Below are 24,741 nucleotides of genomic sequence, written 5' to 3'. Positions count from 1 at the left end.
TAGTACGAAGACACGCATAATTTATAAGTTCAATGTTCAATGTAAAACTTTTTCACTTTTCAAAAAAAAAAATATATCTAAACATATAGTGAGGCATTTGTATGGAATGCCATCACTGCCTTATAGCAGAACACTACAATTGCATTCATTTGCCTCACTTGCCTCAATGGTAGTTACGGCCTTGGAGTAGACAGGGATTCTATCTTTCTTCTTCGATATCTTGTTAAAAGAAGTGCAGCCTTTTGTGTCGATATAAGCATAAGGATATGTACTTTACAATTAATTGTTATACAGGGACGTAGCATCCGGGGGGCCAGGGGGGGCCTGGCCCCCCCCACTTTTTTCCCCAACATAACCTTTGCTATAGTAAATGTTCATTGATAGGATGGTTGCCCCCCCCCCAAATCAGACCTTACTTTATAACCATAGTATAGTGATAGCAAGGATTGTAAGGAAAAAATTGGAAGTGATAGTAAGTTGGCTTTGAAAAAGTTGGCCACTAACCCCCCCCCCCCCATCCCCCACGAAAAAGGATTTTCGAGTTTGGGCAACTTTTAATTTTCCTTTTTTTTTTTTTTTCAGGTAAGTAAAAAAAAAATTTTCTCAGGTTGCCCCCCCCCCCCCATTTTCAAAAACGATGCTACGTGCCTGTTATAAAAAAAAAAGATAAGATTTTGGATAGATAAAGAGTCTGTTATCTGTACAAAATATAATTTATCCATTATCCAAAATCGAAAATCCAATTTCGTGAATAGGACAGGTTCCATATATTTATGGCTTTCCGTTTTTAATGTATTATTTTAATAATCAAGTAAATGAATGTTATATGTTATATTCAGGCACGTGACATCAAGGGGGCTCCCCCCCCCCCCCTTACACACGCACAACTATTTTATTACAATTATTGGGGGAGGGGGGTGTCAAGTTTTTCAGTTAAGTTAACTTTGTTCTCGGACTGCTTCCCTTTAAAAATACGATGCTACCTCACTGATACATAGATGATAGAGAATAAAAAGTACTCCTTCAGTTAGATTTCTGTAGGTGACAGGTGCGCGTTCGAACACATTGCTAAGGGCAGGTAACTCTAGCATCGTATTTGAAGAAAGTTGTCTTCCCGAGTGCACTCGTATTCTTAGAGATGAAGTAATACCGAAAAAACGGTAGTGAACAGATACACGTTTTGCTGGGTCTGCATGGTGCAATATGTAATTATTTAAGTACTGTCTATCATCTGCTTATCCATTGCTTTCTTTTGTGCACGTTAAAACGTGCTGGAATGGAGGACTTTTGCAATGGATCAGTTTTATGGGTAAGTGGAGTGGATCAAACAGCTTTATGTATACACATACACATGGTGTAGGGAGCAGACGGTGTTTTAAAACTCTCATTAGTGACTGCTAATATTTACATAGTATACATGGTATAATTGACACTTAACAAAATTGATAGTGGTACATTTTTAGTTCATGTAACTGACAACTGTACAGTTTAGAATGCTTTTAAATTGTGTGTCAAGACAAATTCATACAATAAGGTTAGATTTTCATGTTTTGCAAGGATTGGATGAATAAGAAAATTTTAAAAATGTATTAGGCCTACTATTTTTATTCTTTGATGTAGATCTTAAGTCCAGTAGGCCTTACCAGTGTATTTGATTTCAATTTGCTCTATGCATGGTCATGCACTGATATTTAATATTTTAAAGAAAGGAAAAATCTTCACAGATATAAAGTGTATAATGCACATTAATTCTATGGTTAAATGTTAATCTGAAACATAAGGTTTTGCCTTTGTAAATGATGTAAGTACTGTAGCTGTATGTAACAGCTAGCAGAAAGTTTAAAAGCCAATGTGTTGTATTCCTAGAAATGATGAAATCTGTCTCAAATTTCCCAAAAAAATTCTAGTACATGTATAGGTTGAAAATCTAGGACATACTGGCATTTCCATTAAGTGTTAACAATACATGGTCTGAAGTCATAATAAGACAAATGATGGCCATGCTAGGAGAATGTTTTAAATTAATAGCTGTTTATTTTAATGATATAATAATTGAATTTCATTATAATTGAAAAAAAAAATTGATGATGTTCAATTGAAGAATTATAATTATCATGTTAACTGCATACATCTGTAGCATAGTATAATCTTGTAAAAATAGAAAAAAAACTGTTGACTTGCACTTTCAAATTGATATTATTTCAATACATTGAATAGTGCAAACACTACGAATTCAAGTTATGCTTCATTTAATGTCAGAACACTACATGGTCCAGTGAATTAGGCTAATGTATTCTGAGTTCAGTTATTTCTGATAATTTATCCTATGTGTTAGAATATTTTATACGAGGTAATGTATTAAAAGTATCTGCAGGCCGGGTTATGGTAATGCAGGGGATAGAAGATTTTAACCCCACCACCACCACCACCACCACCACCACTCACCAAAAAAATAGTGAATGATTGGGTCAATGTGTCCTCCTGTCCCCAACACACACAGAACATGTGTAACACTTTATATTGGCATTTTAACTGAGACAAATGTTAAACAGGATATAACTACAGCCATGAGTCAATAGATATATCAATCTTCCTTGAAAGTCTGAATTAACTCACAAATGATCATTTAATCCCCTATGATCTGGTCTGAAAATGACTACAGATATAATTTAAAGATTATTTTTATATGATTTTGAAACACGAGAAAAAAAATCTACTTTATAAAGTATATATTTATAGGTTAAAATAATTTGTCTATAGAATCTTAGCTATTTTAAGACTTGCTTCTCTCCACTGTAAATGTGTACCAAAGGCTGTATGTTTATATCGATGTGAGCTAGATCATATTTTCTTTCCTGTAAACTCTTAGCTTACTATTTCTTTTGTCATCATCTGGACCAATATTTTGAAGTTGTAAAGCATAAATGTTTCTAACTCGTATTTTATGATAAACAATAATTTTACATTTGACATATATAACTTTTTGCCAGATCTATATTTCATTGTATCCATCCATTAAAATGCATGCTGAATTATTACTTTTATTTTATTTCAGAATACCAGCTTAACATGGAGAAACAGCTGGCCAGAGTTCACAGACTGCTTCCAGTTTACTGTGTTGATCTGGGTAGCCAGTGGCTGGCTCTGGATTACCTCCCCTTTTTACGTCTATTACTTGGCAATACAAAAAGACTGTCCCAACCCTGTTACTCTCAAGTTTGTTGCAAAAGTAGTAAGTTACATTTTTATTTGTGATCTTAGTCAAGCAGCATATTTTATATTTTCATTGATTCAGTTTGATTTTAATTTATATATTGTACAATTTAAGCAGATAAGATGATATAAAGTAGTCAAGCAGCACATTTTGTCTTAATTAACAAATTAATAAGAAAATCATTAAATTTAATAAATATTATTATAGAGAGTCATGTGAGTAAAAGAGAAACATACACAGTAGAAGTCTGTAATTCTAGCTAGGTATATTTTTAGGAGAAAATTAAGTTTAGAGTGCTTACAAATAAGTAATACGTTCAGTATTGTATTGCTGTTTGAAACTTAATTGAGAACATACTAATTGTTTTATTTAATGAATAATTACAATGAATATTTGTAATTTTCAGGTGTTAACTGTGTGTTCCCTTACCCCTGTAGTTATAGAAATAGTATCGACGGCTCATGATTTGTCAGCCTCTAAGTCTTATTTTAAAGCCTGGTTGATTGGGCCATGTATAGAAGCAGTTACACTGGTAAGTCCATCTTTGCATAGCTTAGATTTTATAAGTTCATGTTCCAGTAATTATGCGCCCTGATCGATAGATCGGGGTGTACATTGTTCTTGTCCTGTCTGTTTGTCTGTCGTCAACTATAACCTTCAATTCACCATAACTGTTGAACCGTTAGAGATAGAGACTTCATATTTGGTATGCATACTCCACTAGATCAGCTCTTACAAATGAACTAAAGTCAATGACACTGTGACCTTGACTGTGACCTATATGCTAAAACTAGCTTTTATGAGCTTTCACTAGAACTTTTGAACCATGAGAGATAAAGACTTCATATTTGGTATGCATACTCTACTTCCAAGTTCTTTTATAAATGACACCAAGGTCAATGACCCTGTGACCTTGACTTTGACCTATATGCTAAAATATCTTTTTGAATTTTGTTGCCTCTCTGCGCATAGTGTTTCACAAACAAATCTTGTTTTGAAAAAAAATTACAGTGAAAGAACTCTTTTTTTTAAGCTGTACATGTATAAGCATGATAAGTAGTATCTTATCCAATAAATCAGAACACCTGATTTGGATTGACAGTTTTATATTTTTCCTTAAAAAACATTATGCTGTCATTAGAAAATTTTTTCTTTAAAATTATAGTAAGGTAAATTCATGGAAAAACATTTTTTTATTGTGACTTTGGACTGATTTTTTTTTACTGATTTTTGCCTATATCAATATCATCTAATGTCTTCTTTACTTTCTCTATAATCATTTAATTTTTGATGTTCCAGCTTTTAGTTTTGCTATACATATTCCTAGAGAGACAGAAGGGATTTGTGACTTCAGGGGTGCTGTTCATGTATTGGACCATTAACATCATAACATGTATCATTCCATTCTACCATATGATCATCACAAAGGTAAATAAAATGTACATATACATGATATGAATAGTATTAAATGCTTTGTAAATACTTTCTATGTTTAATATGTATACATGTATTGACTTGCAGACATTTTATTGGACATTTCTGTATTTTTATAAGTTGGTGTCTTTTTCAATAGTGTTGAAAAAATTGGACCAAGTTTACTATCATTTATCAAATGAAATCGTTGGCATGTAAAATTATTCATAGTAGTGGATGGATGAATGTGAAATGGATAAATCACAAAATAAAGTTGTTGAAAATAATTCACATTATGAATTGCCCCTGGTCAATCAATTTCGATAAATTATAGAATCTCGTTAGAAATACTCAATGCATTTGACCTGTAACACTGTATTTTCTTCTTTACTACAGGAATACCAGGACAAGCCCCTGAGTTTTAGTGTCTTTAATGTTTATTTTGGTTTGGCCATTCTTCAGTGGATCCTTTACTGTTCTTCAGACAAAACCAGCATCCCAGAAACAGAGGTAGCAGAGTGAACACTTTTACCTATGATAATAACAGAAAACATTTAAAGAACTGGGTACATTATGTATAACAAGGCGGCCCTGTAAAATCTGCAAAAATTAAACGCCCGATAACATTTTTTGAACTGTGTCAATTTATTGTTAAGATTTCCCTTTGTGAAAAATTGGTATCAATTTTCTTCAACTCACATGACCTTTTGTGTATATAACGTTCAAAACCGGTCAAATATTCCGGAAATCACCTATTTTGGACGTTTTGCTCCTCTTCAAGTTTATATTTCGATGTGGCCGCACCCGAGTACATATGCGAAACTTTGCAGAAAGAACAAGTATACTTTGGTAAGTAATGTGCAAAAGAAAAAATTACTGTACAAAAGTGCGGCCACGTCCGTTTTTAAGAAAAACTGTAGTTGAAAATACTTCGTTTTTGGATAGATGTGACTTTTCCTCCTCATTAAAATCTATACTTTTAAAGAAATTAAATGTTGAAGTCTGAATCTGAATGTGTTATTATCTAATCTATACTTTTATAGAAATTTATTGTTTAAATCTGTATCTGAATGTTATGAAAACCACATAAATTTTTCTTCGTAAAATTCATCAAGGGACATTGCATGGAAATCAGTGATGCAATACATTAAAAACATGACGTCACAATGAGCCGGCATATGTTGAATAACCAAATTCTTCAGTCATCCATAATAAAATAATAATATGATAAATGTTCAATCAATATATGCAGTGAAAAACATCAGCCAAACGACATAAGTTTACATTTATACATGTACCTCTTATTTAAACGAGCGTCTCCTTCATATTGGACGTGATATTGACTTTATATTCAGGGAAAGATTTTTTTTAACGTTTTATTGAAAATTATCATGCAGCTTTTCTAAAGTATGATTTAGATTATATATCTATCATGCTGAATGTTGACATCAGTGCTTTCAAGACAGATTTAAATTAAACATGCAATTCAAAGGCGGATCCAGGGCCGTATATATTGTCGAGCCCCCCCCCCCCCCCCCCCCCCCAATCCACAGTTTGATTTTTAAGAATTTGCTTATATTTTGTAAAACAATCTTAAGCATGTAATTAATTATTTTTTGTTACTAGCATTAAACACAAACTTATCAGTAGATCTACACGTATGGTATGAGATAGTCCGAAATATTATTTTACCGCCATTGCAATGTATTCTAAAATTCCTGCAAGGTGACGATTGGTTTTCTAAATCAAAGAGGGGGGGGCACATATTATAGCAGATGTTCGTTCCCCGGACCCTACCAGGAATGTGCTCTCAACCCCCATGGGGCTTCAACGCAGCTCCAGACACCCTGTCCTCTATACCACCCCCACCGTCTCAAGCGACGGTCCAGAGTCCGCATATAGCTCTCTCCTACTGAATGGGAGAGGATCGTACATTTTGACCGTGGTTTGCGACGATGTACCACCCCCTCCCCCTTATTAAATTCCTGAATCCGCAACTGTAATCTATAAGGAGTTTAGATAATGAAATAATATTATTTTGTCAAATGCTACAGTTGCAAGTGTTTTCGGCAATTTCTATGTAATTTTAAAAAGAAACATGATGCAATCAACTATTTATTTGTTTCTGAATAAAGATTAACAGTTCCCAATAGCAATTAACATTTTTTTACACAGACAAGTGAAGGCAATTTTAACATAATTATATGAATCCGCTGTATATTTAAGAAATAAAAACAATTGCATAATTTTTTTACAAGAGACATGCTTTTCCCCTTCCGCTGCATAAACGATGTATTTAGTTCGATTAGGACTTTTTCAGAAATTATTAAGTCATTTATAAGACAATAAATTGCTTTTTAAAATTATCTGTGTTAAAACGAATGTATCAGACAAAATATTGTTAGGATTTAAAAGAATTTCAACAAAATTACCCATAAAATAATACATTAAATATGTCATAGGATATAAATATTGATACAAATGACATTCATAAGGGCTGGGAAGGTGGGGAGGGGTGTCCATTGCATATCACCTTAGTGAAAATGGTACACATCAGATCTGAATTTTAAAGATGTTAACTTCCGTCTGTGATGAAAATTCGTTCCGAAAAAGTATGAAAAGTATTTTAAGAACAAATGACGTAAAACATTGCGAAGGCCCCAGAAAGTTAATGTTTCCAAAGAAAGTGCGACAGGATTGGAATTGAAATTATTATTGTCACTGAAATCTTTTAAATATCTATAAACATTTATATTTAGGAGGTATTGTAAAGCATAATCAATATTAAAAATGTCTATGTTTTAGCAGTTTTTGTCTCAGTAGATGTATAGTCACGTATATTTGCAGGATTAAGTAAAAGTTCTCGGTTAAGAGGATTTACAGATTTCATTTAACGTAACGTTAACATCAGTAACGTCGTGATGACGTCGTTACGTCAAAAGTTGTAATTATTGAAAAAAATGCACCATTTTCCCAAACCTCTGGCGGAAAAACGGTAAGAGATAATTCCAAAAAATAAAATGATTTTGGAAGGACACATCGTGGGCATGTTTGTAAAAAACTTCAATCAGATTTAGAGACAGGGCCGCCTCGTTATACATACCGTACCCAGTTCTTGCCTATGATTTTTTTGATATAATAAAACCGTTTCACCACCTCGGGAAATAGTTACCTCCCTCAGGGAACCACAAATTTTCTATTTCCGTCATACCCATTCCATAACTATGTAATATAGACCTATGATAATAACGGAAGGCATTTGTTGTGAGCTATATAAACCCTGACACTTCAATATTTCTCTGTCTATTTTACAGAAAGAATGTCCAGAACAACGAGCATCATTTCTATCACGAATAACATTTTGGTGGATAAACAGGTCACGAAATTCAGTAATTTCAGATACACCAGAGATACTGAGAATTGTAATCTTAAATTCACCTTTTTGAAATTTATGTTTCACATTCTGTGTCTATTAACAGTTTGATGATTTCTGGCTACAAAACACCAGTGACAGAAGATATATTTTCATTAAATCCAAGAGAACAGTCCAAAACTGTCATACCAAGATTCGAGGCTAAATGGGAGAGAGAGAAGGAAAAATTTAAGCAAGAACAAAAAAATAAGTAAGAGCATGCATATCTGTTATAAAAAAGGTCATAAAATTTTGTATCAGAATCATTTTGAATGGAATACTGTAGAAGTACTTTTTTCCGCGTGGTATTAATTTACGCTATGTACACGGTCACAATTTTTCCGCGGAAATTTGTCCAAGCGTACTTAATGTAAGTGTAAGGCATTTAGTGACGGTCTAAGAAATCAACGGATTAAAAAGAAATTGAGATTCCGCGGAATTATGACCCCGTGGAAAAAAGTACGTCTACAGTATACTAAACATGGATGACAGGAGTTATCTTCGAAGAACTCGATAGCAAATAAAGCATAAAAAAATCAGAGAAAAAAATGCGAGTTGTACATGTAAATGTAGAACAGCTAATATAAATGAAACACTCAGTTTAGATTTAACATTTACTGGGTAATAAGATTTATCTCCCTTTTCCAGAAAGTCCCTTACCGTTTCTGTGGTGCCAGGCCCCACCTCTGAGATGCAGCACTCAAGTAACTATACAAGCATACAAGAGGAGACCTCAGAGAAATCACCACTTCTGCCTAAAAGTGAAGAAGAAAAATCAAAGAGAGAAACCAAAGTTCCAGGGCCCTCTTTGTTAAATGTGCTCTTTAAAACGTTTGGATGGGAACTGCTCCATGCACAGATATTCAAGCTTTTTTATGATGTTCTTGTTTTTGTTCTGCCTCAACTTTTGAAGTAAGTACATGTGATTAGGAGTCACCTAAAATTGGTATACAAAATATCTATTATATAGTGAGTAGGGACATTATAACATTTATGATTATGTGTAATAAAAAAAAAAGGGTTTTAATTCGTCAAATTTTAAGGAAAATATCCTCATTTAGCACTTTATAATTTAAATTTGACAATACATGTACATGTATTATGGCCTTTATTAAAAAAAGTTTAGGTTCTTTAGGGCTCTTAAATTTTACAATGTGGAATAAGGAGAAAAAAATTCTATATACCGTAAATGATTCAGGCATAATTTTTCTTTAAGAGATTATCTGGTCATAATTTTGGAATTTTTTGCACCATACTCAAATTTCATTGAAGACATCATTTTGTCAATCATAGAAATGCCCATAATTTTCTATTCACCGATTATACAGAAAATGTTCTTCTTCGGAAATTATGACCCTTAATTTGGAAAAAAATATGTTTTCAGTATCAAAAAGTGGACTAAGAGTAATCTATTGTTTCAGGTACCTAATCCAGTATTCTAAGAATGACCCCAATGACACCACGTGGAGGGAGAACTGGAAAGGCTATGTGTTGGCGGCTGGCTTTTTCCTGACCGTTCTTCTGCAGTCCGTTTTCTTCCATCAGCTGTTCTACTGGAGTGTGGCATTAGGACTCAGGGTCAGGGCTTGTTTAGTGTCAGCTGTGTATAAAAAGGTAAGGGAATTAAAGCTCTTTTTGTTGGATTTTTGGCAAGATAGCAAATTTCTTTAAAAAACCCACCTTGTATTAAACTTTAAAGTAAGTCCTTCTGTTGTTGTCCAAGCTTGGAGAAAGGAAGGGGTGGGGTGAGGATGGTACATTGTACATGTAGTTGTATTTTTAAAGTGACATTTACTATGCCAAGGCGGTTCATATAATTGGCTAAATCTTAGTTTTAATTTTTTTTTATTAAACCATTGAGTTTAAAAAAATTAAGAAATTAAATATTTTAATGAAGTTCCTAATTTCTTCAATATTTTAGGCTTTAACAATGAACAATGAAGCAAGAAAGGGTTCCACTGTGGGTGAGATAGTGAACTTGATGTCAGTGGACACAGAAAATATTCAACATTTGATCCCTTATCTGTGGTCGGCCTGGTCATCTCTCCTTCAGACAGGTGTCGCCCTCTACTTCCTGTACGACACTTTTAAATACGCCATGTTTGCTGGTCTAGGATTCATTATTCTTTTGTTTCCTTTCAATGGATTCATCATGAGTAAAATGCAAACATTACAGAAAGCCAAAATGAAAGAAAAAGACAATCGTATAAAACTCCTGACAGAAGTTCTGAATGGTATCAAGGTATTATTACATGCATTAAGGAGGTTTACTGTTTTACCCGTTTGTGACTGTCTGTATTCAAATATTTCTCTACACTGCACAATACTGTATGTAATATTTAATCATTTCTTAAAATTATCACAGATGCATGTGTCATCTTTTTTGCCAATAGTAGGATTGATTCAAACACGTAGAACATGTACTGTTAAGAATTAAATCTACCATTTTTCTATTTATAGATTCTGAAATTATATGCTTGGGAAATGTCCTTCAAAGACAAGATAGAGGCAATTCGGAATGTAGAGTTAAGCATCTTAAAAAAGGAGAGCATGATTGGTCTTTTCTTTTGGTTGTCATGGATATTGGCTCCATATATGGTAATCACAACATCCTTCAATATTTCATTTTCGTACAAGGAGATGCAGTATTTACAATCATGTACTTAGGGCAATGATAAAATTTTAATTAACTTGCCATTTTCAAGGACACATTAAATGTTTCTTTTGCTGTAAATCAGTTTTTAATTTGCAAGAACTTTTCACATTGTTATGCGATTGCCTGCCTAATGAAAATTTAATCACTGTGTAATTAAAAAAAAATTCTCATGAATATCTGGTTATTTTCAGTAAGATATGACGAATGTAAGTCGAGTGAGATTTCATCAATAATTTCTGATTATCTTTCATGATAAAGACTTTTTTTGCCAGGTTTCAATGTTAACATTCGGTGTTTATGTGTATACCATCGACACCCATTTCCTGTCTCCTGAGGTAGCCTTTGTGGGAATTACCTTGCTTAATATTCTACGCTTTGCCGTGAATATGGCCCCCTACATAATGACAGAGGTGGTGAAGGCTGTTGTCTCTCTCAATAGACTGAAGAATTTCCTGAATAATCCAGATCTGGACACAGAGTGTGTAACACACAGTCGAATGGGAGGTATATCTTATTGGTTGATAACTTTTTACAATAAAAGTTAGGAGTAATTATAATGAAGTAAAATTAAATATACAATGCAATCATATTTGACTATATGTTTAGTAACATATAATGTATATGGTAAGTGTTTTGTTTCAGATGATGCAATAACCATAAATCAAGGCAGCTTTATGTGGGATCCTGAAGTTGGTGAATGCTTCAGCTTGAAAAAGTAAGATTAAATATTCTGTCACTTTAAACAGTTCACTATGTTCATAAATAAAAAGTGAGGCGCGAGATAAAAAGACATGCATGCATTTAAGTATTGAAACTGTATTTTTAGGTCACCTGAGTAACTCAGGTGACCTATTACTATCCATTTTCGTCCGTCCTTGTGCGTCGTGCGTCGTGCGTCGTGTGTCGTGTGTTAACATTTGAACATTTTCAGCTTCTTCTCTGAAACCACTGAACCAATTTCAACCAAATTTGGTATGCAGCATCTATGGGTGAAGGGGAACAAAAATCCTGAAATTTCATGGTCCCCACCCCCCTGGGGCCTGAGGGGTGGGGCCAAAACCACTAAAATTATTGCAATCTTTAAAAATCTTCTTCTTTACTCCTGGACATCAAGCAGTCAAACTGTTAGCATGAATGTAATGAGCATTGAGTCCTCTACCAAAATTGTGAAATTCATGGCCCCAGGGTCAGGGGTTCTAGTGCTAGGGCGGGGCTCTATAGATTATATAGTGAAAATACATTATTTCTTTGAAAATCTTCTTCTCTGCTCCTGGGTATTAAATAAACTAACTGAGCACATAGTTATGATGAGCAAGAGTGCCTCTTCCAGATTTGTGAATTTGATGGCCCCAGGGTCAGGGGTTCAGGTGTTAGGGTGGGGCTATATAGATTATATAGTGAAAATGCATTTATTCTTTGAAAATCTTCTTCTCTGCTTCTGGGTATTAAATAAACTAACTAAGCACATAGTTATGATGAGCAAGAGTGCCTCTTCCAGATTTGTGAATTTTATGGCCCCAGGGTCAGGGGTTCTGGTGTTAGGGCGGGGCTCTATTGATTATATAGTGAAAATGCATTAATTCTTAGAAAATCTTCTCCTCTGCTTCTGTGTATTAAATAAACTAACTAAGTACATAGTTATGATGAGCAAGAGTGGCTCTTCCAAAATTATGAATTTTATGACCCCAGGGTCAGTGGTTCTGGTTTTAGGTCAGGGCTCTATTGATTATATAGTGAAAATTCATTATTCTTTGAAAATCTTCCTCTCTGCTTCTGGGTATTAAATAAACTAACTAAGCACATAGTTATGATGAACAAGAGTGACTCTTCCAAAATTGTGAATTTTATGGCCCCAGGGTTAGGGGTGCTGATGTTAGGGCGGGGCTATATTGATTATATAGAAAAAATACATTAATTCTTTGAAAATATTTTCCTTTGCTTCTGGGTTTTATCCAAATGATCCAAGTATATATATATATATATATATATATATATATATATATATATATATATATATATATATATATATATATATATATATATATTTATGATTAAGAAAGGTGCATCTAGCAAAGTGTTTTTTTTATGCCCCCAGGGTCAGAGGGGAGGGGGGGTTACATAGTCTGAAAAAAAATAAATGCTTTGAAATCTGCTCTTTGGTATTAATCAACCATTTCATGATAAAATTTGCAAAATTTTGAAATATGTGGCCCATGGGTCAGTGGTTCCTTTAGGGTGAGGTGCACAACTGGGTATAAAGTGGAAGTGCATTTTCTTTGTTACTCTGATCTACCTCTGGGTATTAAGTAAATAGAGTAAGCATGCTAAGTTAATAATTATGATAAGCAATGGTGCCTCTTTCAAAATTGTAAATTGTGAATTTCATGGCCTCTGGTTTAAAACAACAACCAAATTTAATTGTTTGAAAGTTGTTACACAATACTCAGGTGACCTATAAGGCCCGTGGGCCTCTTGTTTCAAATGAGCAGCACAATTTTATGTGAGACATCTTTGATTGATTCCAGCATTGATCTGACTATTGAGGAGGGAAGTCTAGTAGCCATAGTAGGACAGGTGGGATCAGGAAAGTCCTCCATATTATCGGCCATGTTGGGAGAAATGATCAAGGTCAAAGGTCAAGTTAATGTCAGGGTAAGGAAAACTGTATTGAACAAAACTTTTAAATTCCTGAATTTTGGTCTAATTGGTTGTTTTATGTTGTTATATTTGTTCAAAAAGTTTGATAATGACTTTATTCACTCTCTTTACATCAGGGCACTGTGGCGTATGTTCCCCAGCAAGCCTGGATTCAGAACAACAGTGTGCAAAACAACATTTTATTCAGTCGGCCAATGAGATCTGCTTTCTACCAAAAAGTCATCAAAGAGTGTGCTCTACAGCCAGACCTTGACATACTGCCCTCTGGTGACCAGACAGAAATAGGAGAAAATGTAGGCAATTCTTCTGTGAAGTCTTCTTTGATCATTCATGTTGTATCCAATTATTTGGGTCAAATTCAATATTAGGAAAGCGTTATTAATTCATCAGAATTATGAAATTTGGATTATCTTCATTATTTGTTTACACAAAAATTCCATCTACTCCCACATAGAATCTTACCTTTTTCTACCTGATTTTCAAAATGTGGGAATAGGTAGAATGAACCCTTTTAAGGGGAGATAATTAAGAATTAGTGAAAATCTGTTGTAAGAAGTATGATATATACATAAAAATTGTTGAACATTTAGATCATTTTTTGACATGAGAAATGTTTGAAATATTCTTCAGGGAGTTAATCTTAGTGGTGGACAGAAGCAGAGAGTGAGTTTGGCCAGAGCTGTATACCATGACACACACATCTATCTCCTAGATGATCCTCTGTCTGCTGTAGATTCCCATGTTGGCAAACATTTGTTTGATGAAGTAATAGGAAATACAGGGATGCTTAAAAACAAGGTGAACATATAAAGAGGACCCGTAGAGAAAGATTGTCAGAATTTCAATTAAGCACTGACAGAATATGAATTATATTGGTTAATTGTGTTCTCCAGATTCTGTATTATGTAAATTTTTTTTGAAATTCATTCCAACTGGTGCTCATCTTTCTCTTATCATATGTGGTTTCATCACCATTATCAAATGAAAGCATTTTGAAATTCTATAGTGCTTTGAACCATTATCCACATATTAGTCTACGATGAAATGATTATAAATATTTGTAGACAAGAGTTTTGGTCACTCATGGCATACACTGGCTGCCAAAGGTAGACAAGATTGTGGTGCTGGTTAACGGCCATGTATCAGAGGTCGGGTCGTATGAGGAGCTGGTCGACCATGCTGGACCTTTTGCCGAGTTCCTCAGCACATACCTCACCGGGGAGAAAGAAAAAGAAGAGACGGAGGAGGATCCAGAAGGTGTGTGTTTATATGTGTCTACTTGTATATAGGAATTATAGGATTAATTATAAGGTTTATTAAAAAGGTTTAGAAAAATGCTCATGTGTCTTATTTCAAAAGTTTTCTTAAATTCGCATGCATTTGATTGTATGGAACCTGGGGTAGAAATAATTGATTTTTGTGCATCTGTTTGTTTGGCAGTACTGTAATAAATTGTGTGCTAAGCACTATCCTTCATACAGTAGGTTTTACAAACATGATTTATAAATATAATGTCATAAACAGATATAGAAAGTAGCTTTCCTGGTTTCACTCTAGTGAGTTCATCACTAGAAAATATTCAATCAGAGGACAGAGATGAGTATGGTATGAGGTCTTTACATGTACATAATAGATTGAATGTACACAAAGCTAACAAAATGTAATTGCATATAAGTATAATTTTTTATTAAAAGCTGCACAAGCAGTGTTGTGGTTAAACCAAGTCTGCCTCACATTAGCTCACTTTTACCATAAGTTACTATGCAAGAAATGAATACACTAGTCTCAGGCCTTATGTGTGTGTTTTTTTAGACATCCTTAACATATATGTACACTGTAATTTACACTTACAATAATCAGATTGTTATATTTTAGAGTGAAATAATTTATATAGATATGAGAAAGATAAAATTAAAAAAAAAAAATTATAGTAGAAGTAATACTAGAATGTTTTCTTGGTCCTGTGAATTGAAAATTCCCCTCTCTCTCTCTCTTCAAAAAGTATCAAAAATACTCTCAATCAAATATTACAAAAATACTGAAACTTTATCAATACGAAGAAGAAGAGTGTTTTCTTTTGATAAAATAATTCATTTTTTTTTTCAAATTTTACTAGTGCGAGAAGCCAAAGAGAAAATCTTACAGCGACTGATATCTGTGAAGTCATATGACGAGGATTTTGACACAAACTTAACATAACTTTTCTCCATTATATATTATAAAAACATGTGGATCATCTCTGTAAATTAAGATTAGGTTATATTTTAATGGGTCTCATTGTATATATCTGTGTTATGCATTGAAACATGTAACTGAATATTTATCAAGCTGGACTCTGTTTCGATCTTCACCTCCAGTTTGCTAGATGCAGTTCCCCCTAAGCTATCTTTATAACTTCATTTCTTAATTGTGAAAAAAATCCTTATATTTATAGAACTGTTTCCTAATTAGTTAAACAAACGTTCAAATAGTAAATATGTGTGGATAACATTATATTTTAAAATTAATTGCATTTCTTACAGGGAAAAGGTTACTAGTATTTTGTTATACATGTACAAATTTTTCCTTGTCAATGAAAGTAAACAGTCAATGAATTTTGAAAAAGTGAATCTACAAGAGATATTGAATAATTTTAATGGAGGATTTCAAATTTGTTCAGGGTTTCAGAGTCTGAAAGTGAGAAGACAACTTTACTTCGTCAGCGAAGTGTGACACAGAAAGATGAGAAAACCGTAGAGAAAAAGAACAAACAGTCAAAGAACCACAAACTTATAGAAGAGGAAAAGGCTGAAATAGGCAGTGTAAGTATTCAGTACCTAGCTCTGTGGAAAAAAAATTACAAGAAATATGTTTTTCAACATTTTTGTGGTTTGACGACTTATTAAAATATGAATACACTGAAATTAAGTTCTTTATAGAAATTTTAGATGCAAACATGTACTCTCACAATTTTTTCTGTCATTCTTCCACCCAAAACACAAAAATAGGGGGAGGGCTGCAATCCTTGCAGCTGTCAAATTGGCCCTTTTTGATAAAGTGATATCTTCTTACATTATAGATTTATCCCCTACTGTGAAATCGTTAATTGTCATGGGGGTTTAATTTTCATTGTTTTCAAGGTACGAAAAAACCCACAAGGTTATGACCCCCCCCCCCCCCTCATGAAATGTAAAATTGCAGTATAACTGTTAAATATTTTCCAACCATAAAATCAAATCCCCACAAACCATCATTTTCTCCTCAAACCTTGAAAATTTAATCCCATGAAATTATGTGATTTTACAGTATTTGATAAGGTTTTATCTGCTTACATTATGGATTTATCCCCATTGTATATGTAAGAAAATTGTCTTAATAACCCCCTAAAAAAATTTTTGTGCATAGATTTAATATCCCTTAAAAAAGAGAACTTATAAAAGTTACATTGTCAATTCAAACATCCCTTTCTCATGATACTATTTTCTGATTTCAGGTGAAGCTGAGTGTTTTCTTAGAGTACGCCCGAGCCCTAGGAATGCCTTACTTCATAATATATCTAGTGCTGCATGTTGTATTTATTGTCGTTTGTATATTTTCCACGACTTGGATAAGTTACTGGACGGAGGATGCGACTCTGAAGAATTCCTCCGTTCTCGGGAACAGTTCACTGCGCCGGGAGAAGAATGACTTCTACTTCGGTATTTATGGTGGCTTGGGAGGAGTGCAGGGTAATTGTCAAGGGTGTGATGGTAGTTTAATAATAAAAATGGAAAACTTTATTTTAAAATGATAGTGATTGTACAAGCCCTCAAAATAAGTACTTTGTATGTTACATTTTATTTGTGAGGACATATTTTAATGTAACAACGCAAGACTTTTTGCTTATTTCAATCTCACATGAATTCATAATGTTATGCAACACAACCAAAATTTATGAAAATTTTTTCATGCTTATGAATCAGGTGAAGCTTTAGTGTGTATTTTTGAATTCGTTATAACGATTTTTAGAATTCGTTATTATGAATTTAATTTGTTATAACAGATTTATTGAATTTGTTATAATGAATTTAATTTGTTATTACAGATTCATTGAATTCGTTATAACGAATTAAATCTGTTATTACAGATTTGTTGAATTCATTATAACCAATTCAAGAATTTGTTTTAACGAATTTTTGAATTGGTTATAACGAATTCAACAAATCTGTAATAACAGATTGAATTAGTAATAACGAATTCAATAAATCTGTTATATCAAATTAAATTCGATATAACGAATTCAATGATGGTGTTATAACAAATTAATAACGAATTCAAAAAATCTGTTATGACAAATTAAATTCGTTATAACGAATTCTAAAAATCGTTATAACGAATTCAATAATATTTTTGATAGGTCCTAAATGGGCTTCCGTAGAATACCAAGTAATTAACTTATTAAAATAAGTTTTCTAAAAATATGTATAGATCAATGTAGAGTATTTAAAAGAAAAATACAAACTTAAAGCGTATTTTGATCTTCATAAGATATCAAAGTACAGCAAAACTCTGTTATAACGAAGTCACTGGGACCTATGAAATCACTTCACTATATCCGTAATTCATTATAACCGTATCAGAAATTTATTAAATTTATATTGCTGGGGATCCAAGATGACTTCGCTATATCCGTAAATTCGCAATATCCGTGTTCATACTAAACGAGTTTAGCTGTATAATTTGTTTAATAAATGAATTTTTTTTTTCAGCTGTGCTCATTGTCATCCTACAATTTGTCTTTGTGCTTCGCACCATTATCGCCTCAAGAACTCTCCACCAGAAAATGCTATTTAACATTGTGCGCTCACCCATGTCCTTCTTTGATACGACCCCTGTAGGTCGCATAGTAAATAGATTCTCTGATGACATCGGCACCATTGATGGAGAGTTGCCCAATACGTTTTTTATGTTTGCCGACTGCCTGTTGATGGTGGTGGGAGCATTGATTGTCATCTCATTCAGTACCCCTATATTTATGACTGTTATCCTGCCTCTGGGGATTCTTTACTTCCTGGCACAGGTATTCTTGTCTTCACTCTTGGCATAAATGAGCAGCAATTTTTTTTTTCACCATATTCCTGAATTTTATGTGACAAAGTGCAGATACTGCATTCATTGACTTCTTTAATGATAGCAAATTTTAAAAATGCATCAATTTTCTCCAAAGGTTATGAAACTCATAAAGGCATTGATTACATTACATATACACAAATGTTAATTTTCTTTTATTTTTTTTAATTTGGAAATCATCAGGGTAAAGCATGAATTGTGTTCTTAGTAATTTATGTTCTTAATATTACAATGCCCAATGTACTTCACATTGTGGAGTGGCTATGATTTAAAAAATGACATGTTTGGAAGATTATTTTTATCAGGAGTTTCAATGTTCAGGACCAAGCATAATTTGTAACTTGCACACAGACCTCATGGACATTCATTGTGACAAATATATATGTATCTTCTATATTGTTGTTCATTATTTTTTAAAAGGCTGATGAATTCCCTAAATTTTGCAGAGATTTTACATTGCAACTTCCCGCCAGCTAAAACGATTAGAGTCTAAGACGCGTTCTCCCATCTACAGCCATTTTGGTGAGACCGTTACTGGAGCAAGTGTCATCAGAGCCTTTGGATTACAGAATGAGTTTATTCTTGAGTCCCAAAAACGAGTAGATAAAAACCAGGTCTTCACTTTTGCCAGTAACACTGCTAATAGGTAAATCACTATGGATAAGTATTGTTTAAAAAAAAACTTAAATAGTTTTTTTTTACATTTTTCAAAAAAAAATTAGGATGGATAATCAGAGTTATTCAAAAATGATACAAAAATGTTGGTTTCAGTATAATCAGTTATGGAACAATTTGAAGGAGTTCCATATAGTTATTTTTTGTACAACTTCCCTGTGCAAATAAAAAAAATCTTTTATATAGAAACCATAAAATTCTTATAAAACAAGTGAGTAGTGTGACAAAGAATTATGGAAACTTTTTTTGTAGGTGGCTTGGATTCAGGTTGGAACTCCTGGGAAATTTCGTAGTTCTGGCAGCAGCCATCTTTGCCGTTCTGGCCAGAGATACAATACAGGGAGGGATAGTGGGGCTCTCTATTTCCTATGCTCTACAGGTATGGCAGTATCTCATAACTACAGTGAGTAGTAGCCTTGATAAACCACTTCTGAAAGAGTTCTGTAACATTTGTTGAAACCTACTTTTTTACCAGTGGGGGTGCAACTCCTTGAGGAAAAAATCTGTGTTTCTTGGGTAATGAATTATTTATGTATGGTATATGTATCAGGTTCTTTTAAATGAAAAATCAGAAAAGTTGCAGCCAGAAGAACTTGGTCTGTCTATCCTATAAAATTAAAAAAAATTTCATATGTGTCCCCTCATTTTACTGGTAACACACATCAATTAATTCTCTTTATTTGACCTTGACAGGTCACTGACAACCTGAACTGGTTTGTGAGGATGATCTCGGAACTGGAGACTAATGTGGTGGCTGTGGAGAGGGTATCAGAGTACACCAAGACACCAACAGAGGTATGAGGGTCAAGAATGGCGAGTCACATACAGCTAAATTATTTGTACAGTAAAACTTGTTTAGTATGAACACAAATATTGCGGATCCCCAGCTATAGAAGTTTACGAATTTCTTACACCAATATAATGAATTGCAGATAGTGAAGTAATTTCATAGGTCCCAGTGACTTCGTTTTAACCAAGTTTTACTGTAGCATGCAAAACTGTCGAATTCAGGCACTTTAAAAATCATTTCGGAAAGTTTGACTTCAATGTTGTTTGGTGATTCGGGTAAATTAACTTAATACATGTACATTATGGCTAAATGGAAATATTTCACTTTGATTGGAATCATGAAGTCAGATTTGTATTGTGTATCGGTGTTGATAAAAAGATAATGTTATTCAGGCTGACCTTATTAACCCCTATCATCGTCCCTCACACGATTGGCCAACAAAAGGTGTGGTGGAGTTCAGAAACTACTCCACTAAGTACAGAAGTGGCCTTGACCTGGTACTGAAAAATGTCAACTTCAAGGTCAATGTCTCGGAAAAGGTAAGATTTGACTTTGATCTACCAATATTTAATATTTAGTCTTCATTTGCTTTTAATTCTAATAACGAGGAAAATTGAAAAAAATTATATTAATAACAAAGGTTTATTTCTAAGAAAATGGTATGTTAATTTTGAAAAAGGGTCAATTTTACCAATTTGAAAATGGCCTTTTCAGGAAACAATTTTTACATGGAAAATAGCAACCAAAAAAAAAAAAAAAAAAAATCAAAATTTTATCCCATCAATAAATTATTGTAAGTTAAGTTTTACAAAATACCAAAAATGCCTTAAAAACACTTTTCAAGAGTAAGTTCATCAGCATTGTTATTTGAATGTTTAGCTGTGTACTTTGGATTGTAGGTTGGAATCGTGGGAAGAACAGGAGCTGGAAAGTCTTCCCTGACTTTGGCACTTTTCCGCTTAATTGAACCAACATCCGGTTCTATTATCATCGATAAAGAAAATCTCTCTCACATGGGATTGCATGACTCCAGGTCACGATTAACCATCCTTCCACAGGTACATCTTGACTGCCATCTTATTTGAGCTTTCAGAGAATAATTTTTATTTCCCATCATTCATCATGATTGTATAGATCTTTATTTTTGGGTTACATTATTATGTTGATTAGATAAATAAATGTAATAATTTTTGTAACATTATCATTCTATGTTGTTCTTTTTGTTAACAAAACTTGCTTGTAAATGTTTATTATCTGTGCTTTCATTAGGACCCCGTATTATTTTCTGGGACCCTGAGAATGAACCTTGACCCGATGAGTGGGTACACTGACCAGACTTTGTGGGAGGCCCTGGAACATGCTCACCTGAAGGACTTTGTCCAGACACTACCCACAGGTCTGGAGTACGACTGCGGAGAAGGGGGGCAAAATCTCAGGTGAAGAAATACAAAATATTTAAGTCCACAATTATGATATGATATAATTTTTTCTATAATACTAAATTAGATTTCATGTCTCTGAAACATTTCAAAATATTAAAAGTTTCAATGTGTACCAATTACATACATGGACAAATTAAAATTAAGTGTCAGACATTGCTTATGCAGAATTATTCAATATTTAATATAATATTATATTTAATTTGGATATTGTATAATGTACCTTTCAATAAATAGAGAAGAAACATCGTTATAAGAAATAAAATTACAATGAATTTTATGAGGAGATACAATGCAGAATTTGAAAGAACCGTGCGCCCCACCGCCCGAGTTGCATAAATTTCATCACGGGCAAACGTGTACATGTATTGACGCCCGGCTGGACGTGTCAAATTTTCTAAATTGAAATTCAGTTAGTTTATAAAAACCCTCAAATCAACTAATAGTACTGGTGGCAAAGTGTAACAAGCAAATGAGTTGTATATTTATCAGCCTTTAGGTTCAGGATCGAATATTGGTGATCTGGCCCCATTCACAATTTTGCTAAATCAGTTTTTTAAAAGACAATTGTTTTGGTTTTTTGTTTTTGTTTTTAACTTTTTCGGGCTAGTAAATTTTTTACAGGGCTGACAATTTTTACTGGCAGTCAGTCCTGAATGTCTAGCTTAATTTACAGCTAGTTTCAAACACTGTACAACATATTGCATAAAATCTGGACATTAATTGGTTGTAGTGTTGGACAGAAGCAGCTACTCTGTTTAGCTCGGGCACTCTTACGCAAAACCAAAATCCTGATCCTGGATGAAGCTACAGCAGCAGTTGACATGGAAACAGATGAACTCATTCAGAACACCATAAAACAGGAGTTTCGTGATTGTACAGTTCTGACCATCGCACATCGTCTGAACACAGTGATAGATTATGACAGGTAGAAAGTTACAGAAGACAAGTAAACAACAATGGTTATAAATGCCCAAAGATATATAAAAAATGTTTATGTTTATAGTGATATGTTTTCCTGAAACATATTTTTTTTTCAAAACCAAAAACCATTTGAGTGATAAATCATTTTATATCTGTTCTTGGAATACTGATTTAATTCTTTGTTTTAATTTTTGTCTGGTTTAGGATCATGGTACTGGACCAAGGTGTAGTCAGAGAATTTGATAGTCCCCAGGTATTGCTACAAAAAACTGACAGCTTGTTTTATCAGCTGGCAAAGGATGCTAGAATTGTTTGAAACAAGGGATGCTGGGATTGTTTGAGGCAAAGAATGCTGGGATTGTTTGAAGCAAAGGATGCTGGGAATGTTTGAAGCGAAGGATGCTGGGATTTATTTCATCCAGAGTTTTCTAAAAAACTTACAATCTGATATTATATAGGAAATTAACCACAACCAAGAATGGGCATTGTGTTTTTTTTTAGGTCACCTGAGTAAACTCAGGTGACCTATTGCTATCTGTTTTCGTCCGTCGTCGTTCGTCGTACGTCGTACGTCGTACGTCGTACGTCGTTCGTAAACTTTTGAACATTTTCAGCTTCTTCTCTGCAACCACTGAACCAATTTCAACCAAATTTGGCACAAAGCATCTATGGGTGAAAGGGAACAAAAATTGTGAATTTCATGATCCCTGCCCCCCTGGGGCCTGAGGGGTGGGGCCAAAACCACTAAAATTAATGCAATCTTTGAAAATCTTCTTCTTTACTCCTGGACATCAAGCAGTCAAACTGTTTGCATGATTGTAATCAGCATTGAGTCCTCTACCAAAATTGTGAAATTCATGGCCCTGGGGTCAGGGGTTCTAGTGCTAGGGCAGGGCTAAATAAGTAGGTAGTGATAATGCATTATTTCTTTGAAAATCTTCTTCTCTGCTCCTGGGTATTAAATAAACCAACTAAGTAGTTAGTTATGATGAGCAAGAGTGCTTCTACCAAAATTGTGAATTTTATGGTCCCAGGGTCAGGGGTTCTGGTGTTAGGGCGGGGCTCTCTTGATTATATACATTGAAAATACATGATTTCTTTGAAAATCTTCTTCTCTGCCCCTGGGTATTAAATAAACTAACTAAGTGCATAGTTATGATGAGCAAGAGTGCCTTTATCAAAATTGTGAATTTTATGGCCCCAGGGTCAGGGGTTTTGGTAGGGGGGGGGGGCTTTATAGATTAGATAGTAAAAATACATGAATTCTTTGAAAATCTTCTTCTCTGCTCCTAGATATTAAATAAATTAACTAAGTGCATAGTTATGATGAGCATGAGTGCCTCTATCAAAATTGTGAATTTTATGGCCCCAGGGTCAAGGGTTCTGGTAGGGGGGGGGGGCTCTATAGATTATATAGTAAAAATACATGAATTCTTTGAAAATCTTCTTCTCTGCTCCTAGATATAAATAAATTAACTAAGTGCATAGTTATGATGAGCATGAGTGCCTCTACCAAAATTGTGAATTTTATGGCCCCAGGGCCAAGAGTTCTGGTGTTGGGGGGGGGGCTGTATTGAGTATATAGTGAAAATACACAAATTCTTTGAAAATCTCCTTCTATGCTCCTAGGTATTAAATAAACTAACTAAATGCATAGTTATGATGAGCATGAGTGCCTCTACCAAAATTGTGAATTTTATGGCCCCAGGGCCAAGAGTTCTGGTGTTGGGGGGGGGGGGGGGGGGCTCTATTGATTATATAGTGAAAATACACAAATTCTTTGAAAATCTCCTTCTATGCTCCTAGGTATTAAATAAACTAACTAAGTGCATAGTTATGATGAGCAAGAGTGCCTCTACCAAAATTGTGAATAATTTTATGGTCCCTGGGTCAAGGCTTCTGGTGTTGGGGGGGGGGGGGGCTCTACAGATTATATTGTAAAAATACATGAATTCTTTGAAAATCTTCTTCTCTGCTCCTAGGTATTAAATAAACTAACGAAGTGCATAGTTAAGATGAGCAAGAGTGCTTTTACCAAAATTGTGAATTTTATGGTCCCAGGGTCAGGGGTTCTGGTGTTAGGGTGGGGCTCTATTGATTATATAGTAAAAATACATAAATTCTTTGAAATCTTCTTCTCTGCTCCTAGGTATTAAATAAACTAACTAAGTACATAGTTATGATGAGCAAGAGTGCCTCTACCAAAATGTGAATTTTATATATTATGGTGTGGGGGGGGGCTCTGTTGATTATATAGTGAATATACATTAAATCTTTGAAAATTTTCTTCTCTGTCTCTGGGTATGAAGCAGATGAACTACCTAAATAGTTATGATGAGCAAGGGCCCTAATCTTGCAAAATTTTGAATTTCAAGGCCCCAGGGTCAGGGGTGGATGTGGGGCTCTACTTATATACTGAAAATGAATTAATTGTTTGAAATCTGCTCCTTTGTATTTATAAAACATTTATTT

The 24,741-nt window shown here is 34.0% G+C and overlaps 1 protein-coding gene across 1 annotated transcript; it reads left to right on the top strand.

Annotated features, from left to right (window-relative positions):
- Positions 1 to 1,109: 1,109 nt before the first annotated feature.
- LOC134268272 (multidrug resistance-associated protein 1-like) lies at positions 1,110 to 22,763 on the top strand. The gene is made up of 29 exons (XM_062750459.1): positions 1,110 to 1,309; positions 3,056 to 3,232; positions 3,621 to 3,746; positions 4,514 to 4,642; positions 5,024 to 5,137; positions 7,942 to 8,003; positions 8,107 to 8,250; positions 8,688 to 8,951; positions 9,461 to 9,653; positions 9,961 to 10,281; positions 10,500 to 10,637; positions 10,968 to 11,199; positions 11,338 to 11,410; positions 13,221 to 13,347; positions 13,470 to 13,646; positions 13,984 to 14,151; positions 14,418 to 14,610; positions 15,470 to 15,542; positions 16,010 to 16,154; positions 16,826 to 17,060; positions 18,081 to 18,391; positions 18,888 to 19,087; positions 19,369 to 19,495; positions 19,810 to 19,911; positions 20,299 to 20,445; positions 20,806 to 20,964; positions 21,176 to 21,342; positions 22,079 to 22,273; positions 22,474 to 22,763. Exons 1-29 carry the CDS (start codon positions 1,277 to 1,279, stop codon positions 22,583 to 22,585), a joined length of 4,644 nt encoding a protein of 1,547 aa, XP_062606443.1. The 5' UTR covers positions 1,110 to 1,276; the 3' UTR covers positions 22,586 to 22,763.
- The last annotated feature ends 1,978 nt before the right edge of the window (positions 22,764 to 24,741 follow it).

This window comes from Saccostrea cucullata, unplaced genomic scaffold (genome assembly GCF_032062105.1).
Source record: "Saccostrea cucullata isolate Sc308-1 unplaced genomic scaffold, CSIRO_AGI_Scuc_v1 ctg293, whole genome shotgun sequence".
Taxonomy (NCBI): Eukaryota; Metazoa; Mollusca; class Bivalvia; order Ostreida; family Ostreidae; genus Saccostrea; species Saccostrea cuccullata.
This window is presented reverse-complemented; position numbering and strand designations above follow the sequence as displayed.

What these genes read in the sequence shown, in the direction of transcription:
- LOC134268272 (XM_062750459.1), top strand. Translation starts at nt 1,277, where the DNA reads ATGGAGGACTTTTGCAATGGATCAGTTTTATGG. An exon ending in AACACACAGTCGAATGGGAG is followed by an intron (nt 11,200 to 11,337) that starts GTATATCTTATT and finishes GTTTTGTTTCAG; the next exon opens with ATGATGCAATAACCATAAAT. An exon ending in CTATTTCCTATGCTCTACAG is followed by an intron (nt 19,496 to 19,809) that starts GTATGGCAGTAT and finishes TGACCTTGACAG; the next exon opens with GTCACTGACAACCTGAACTG.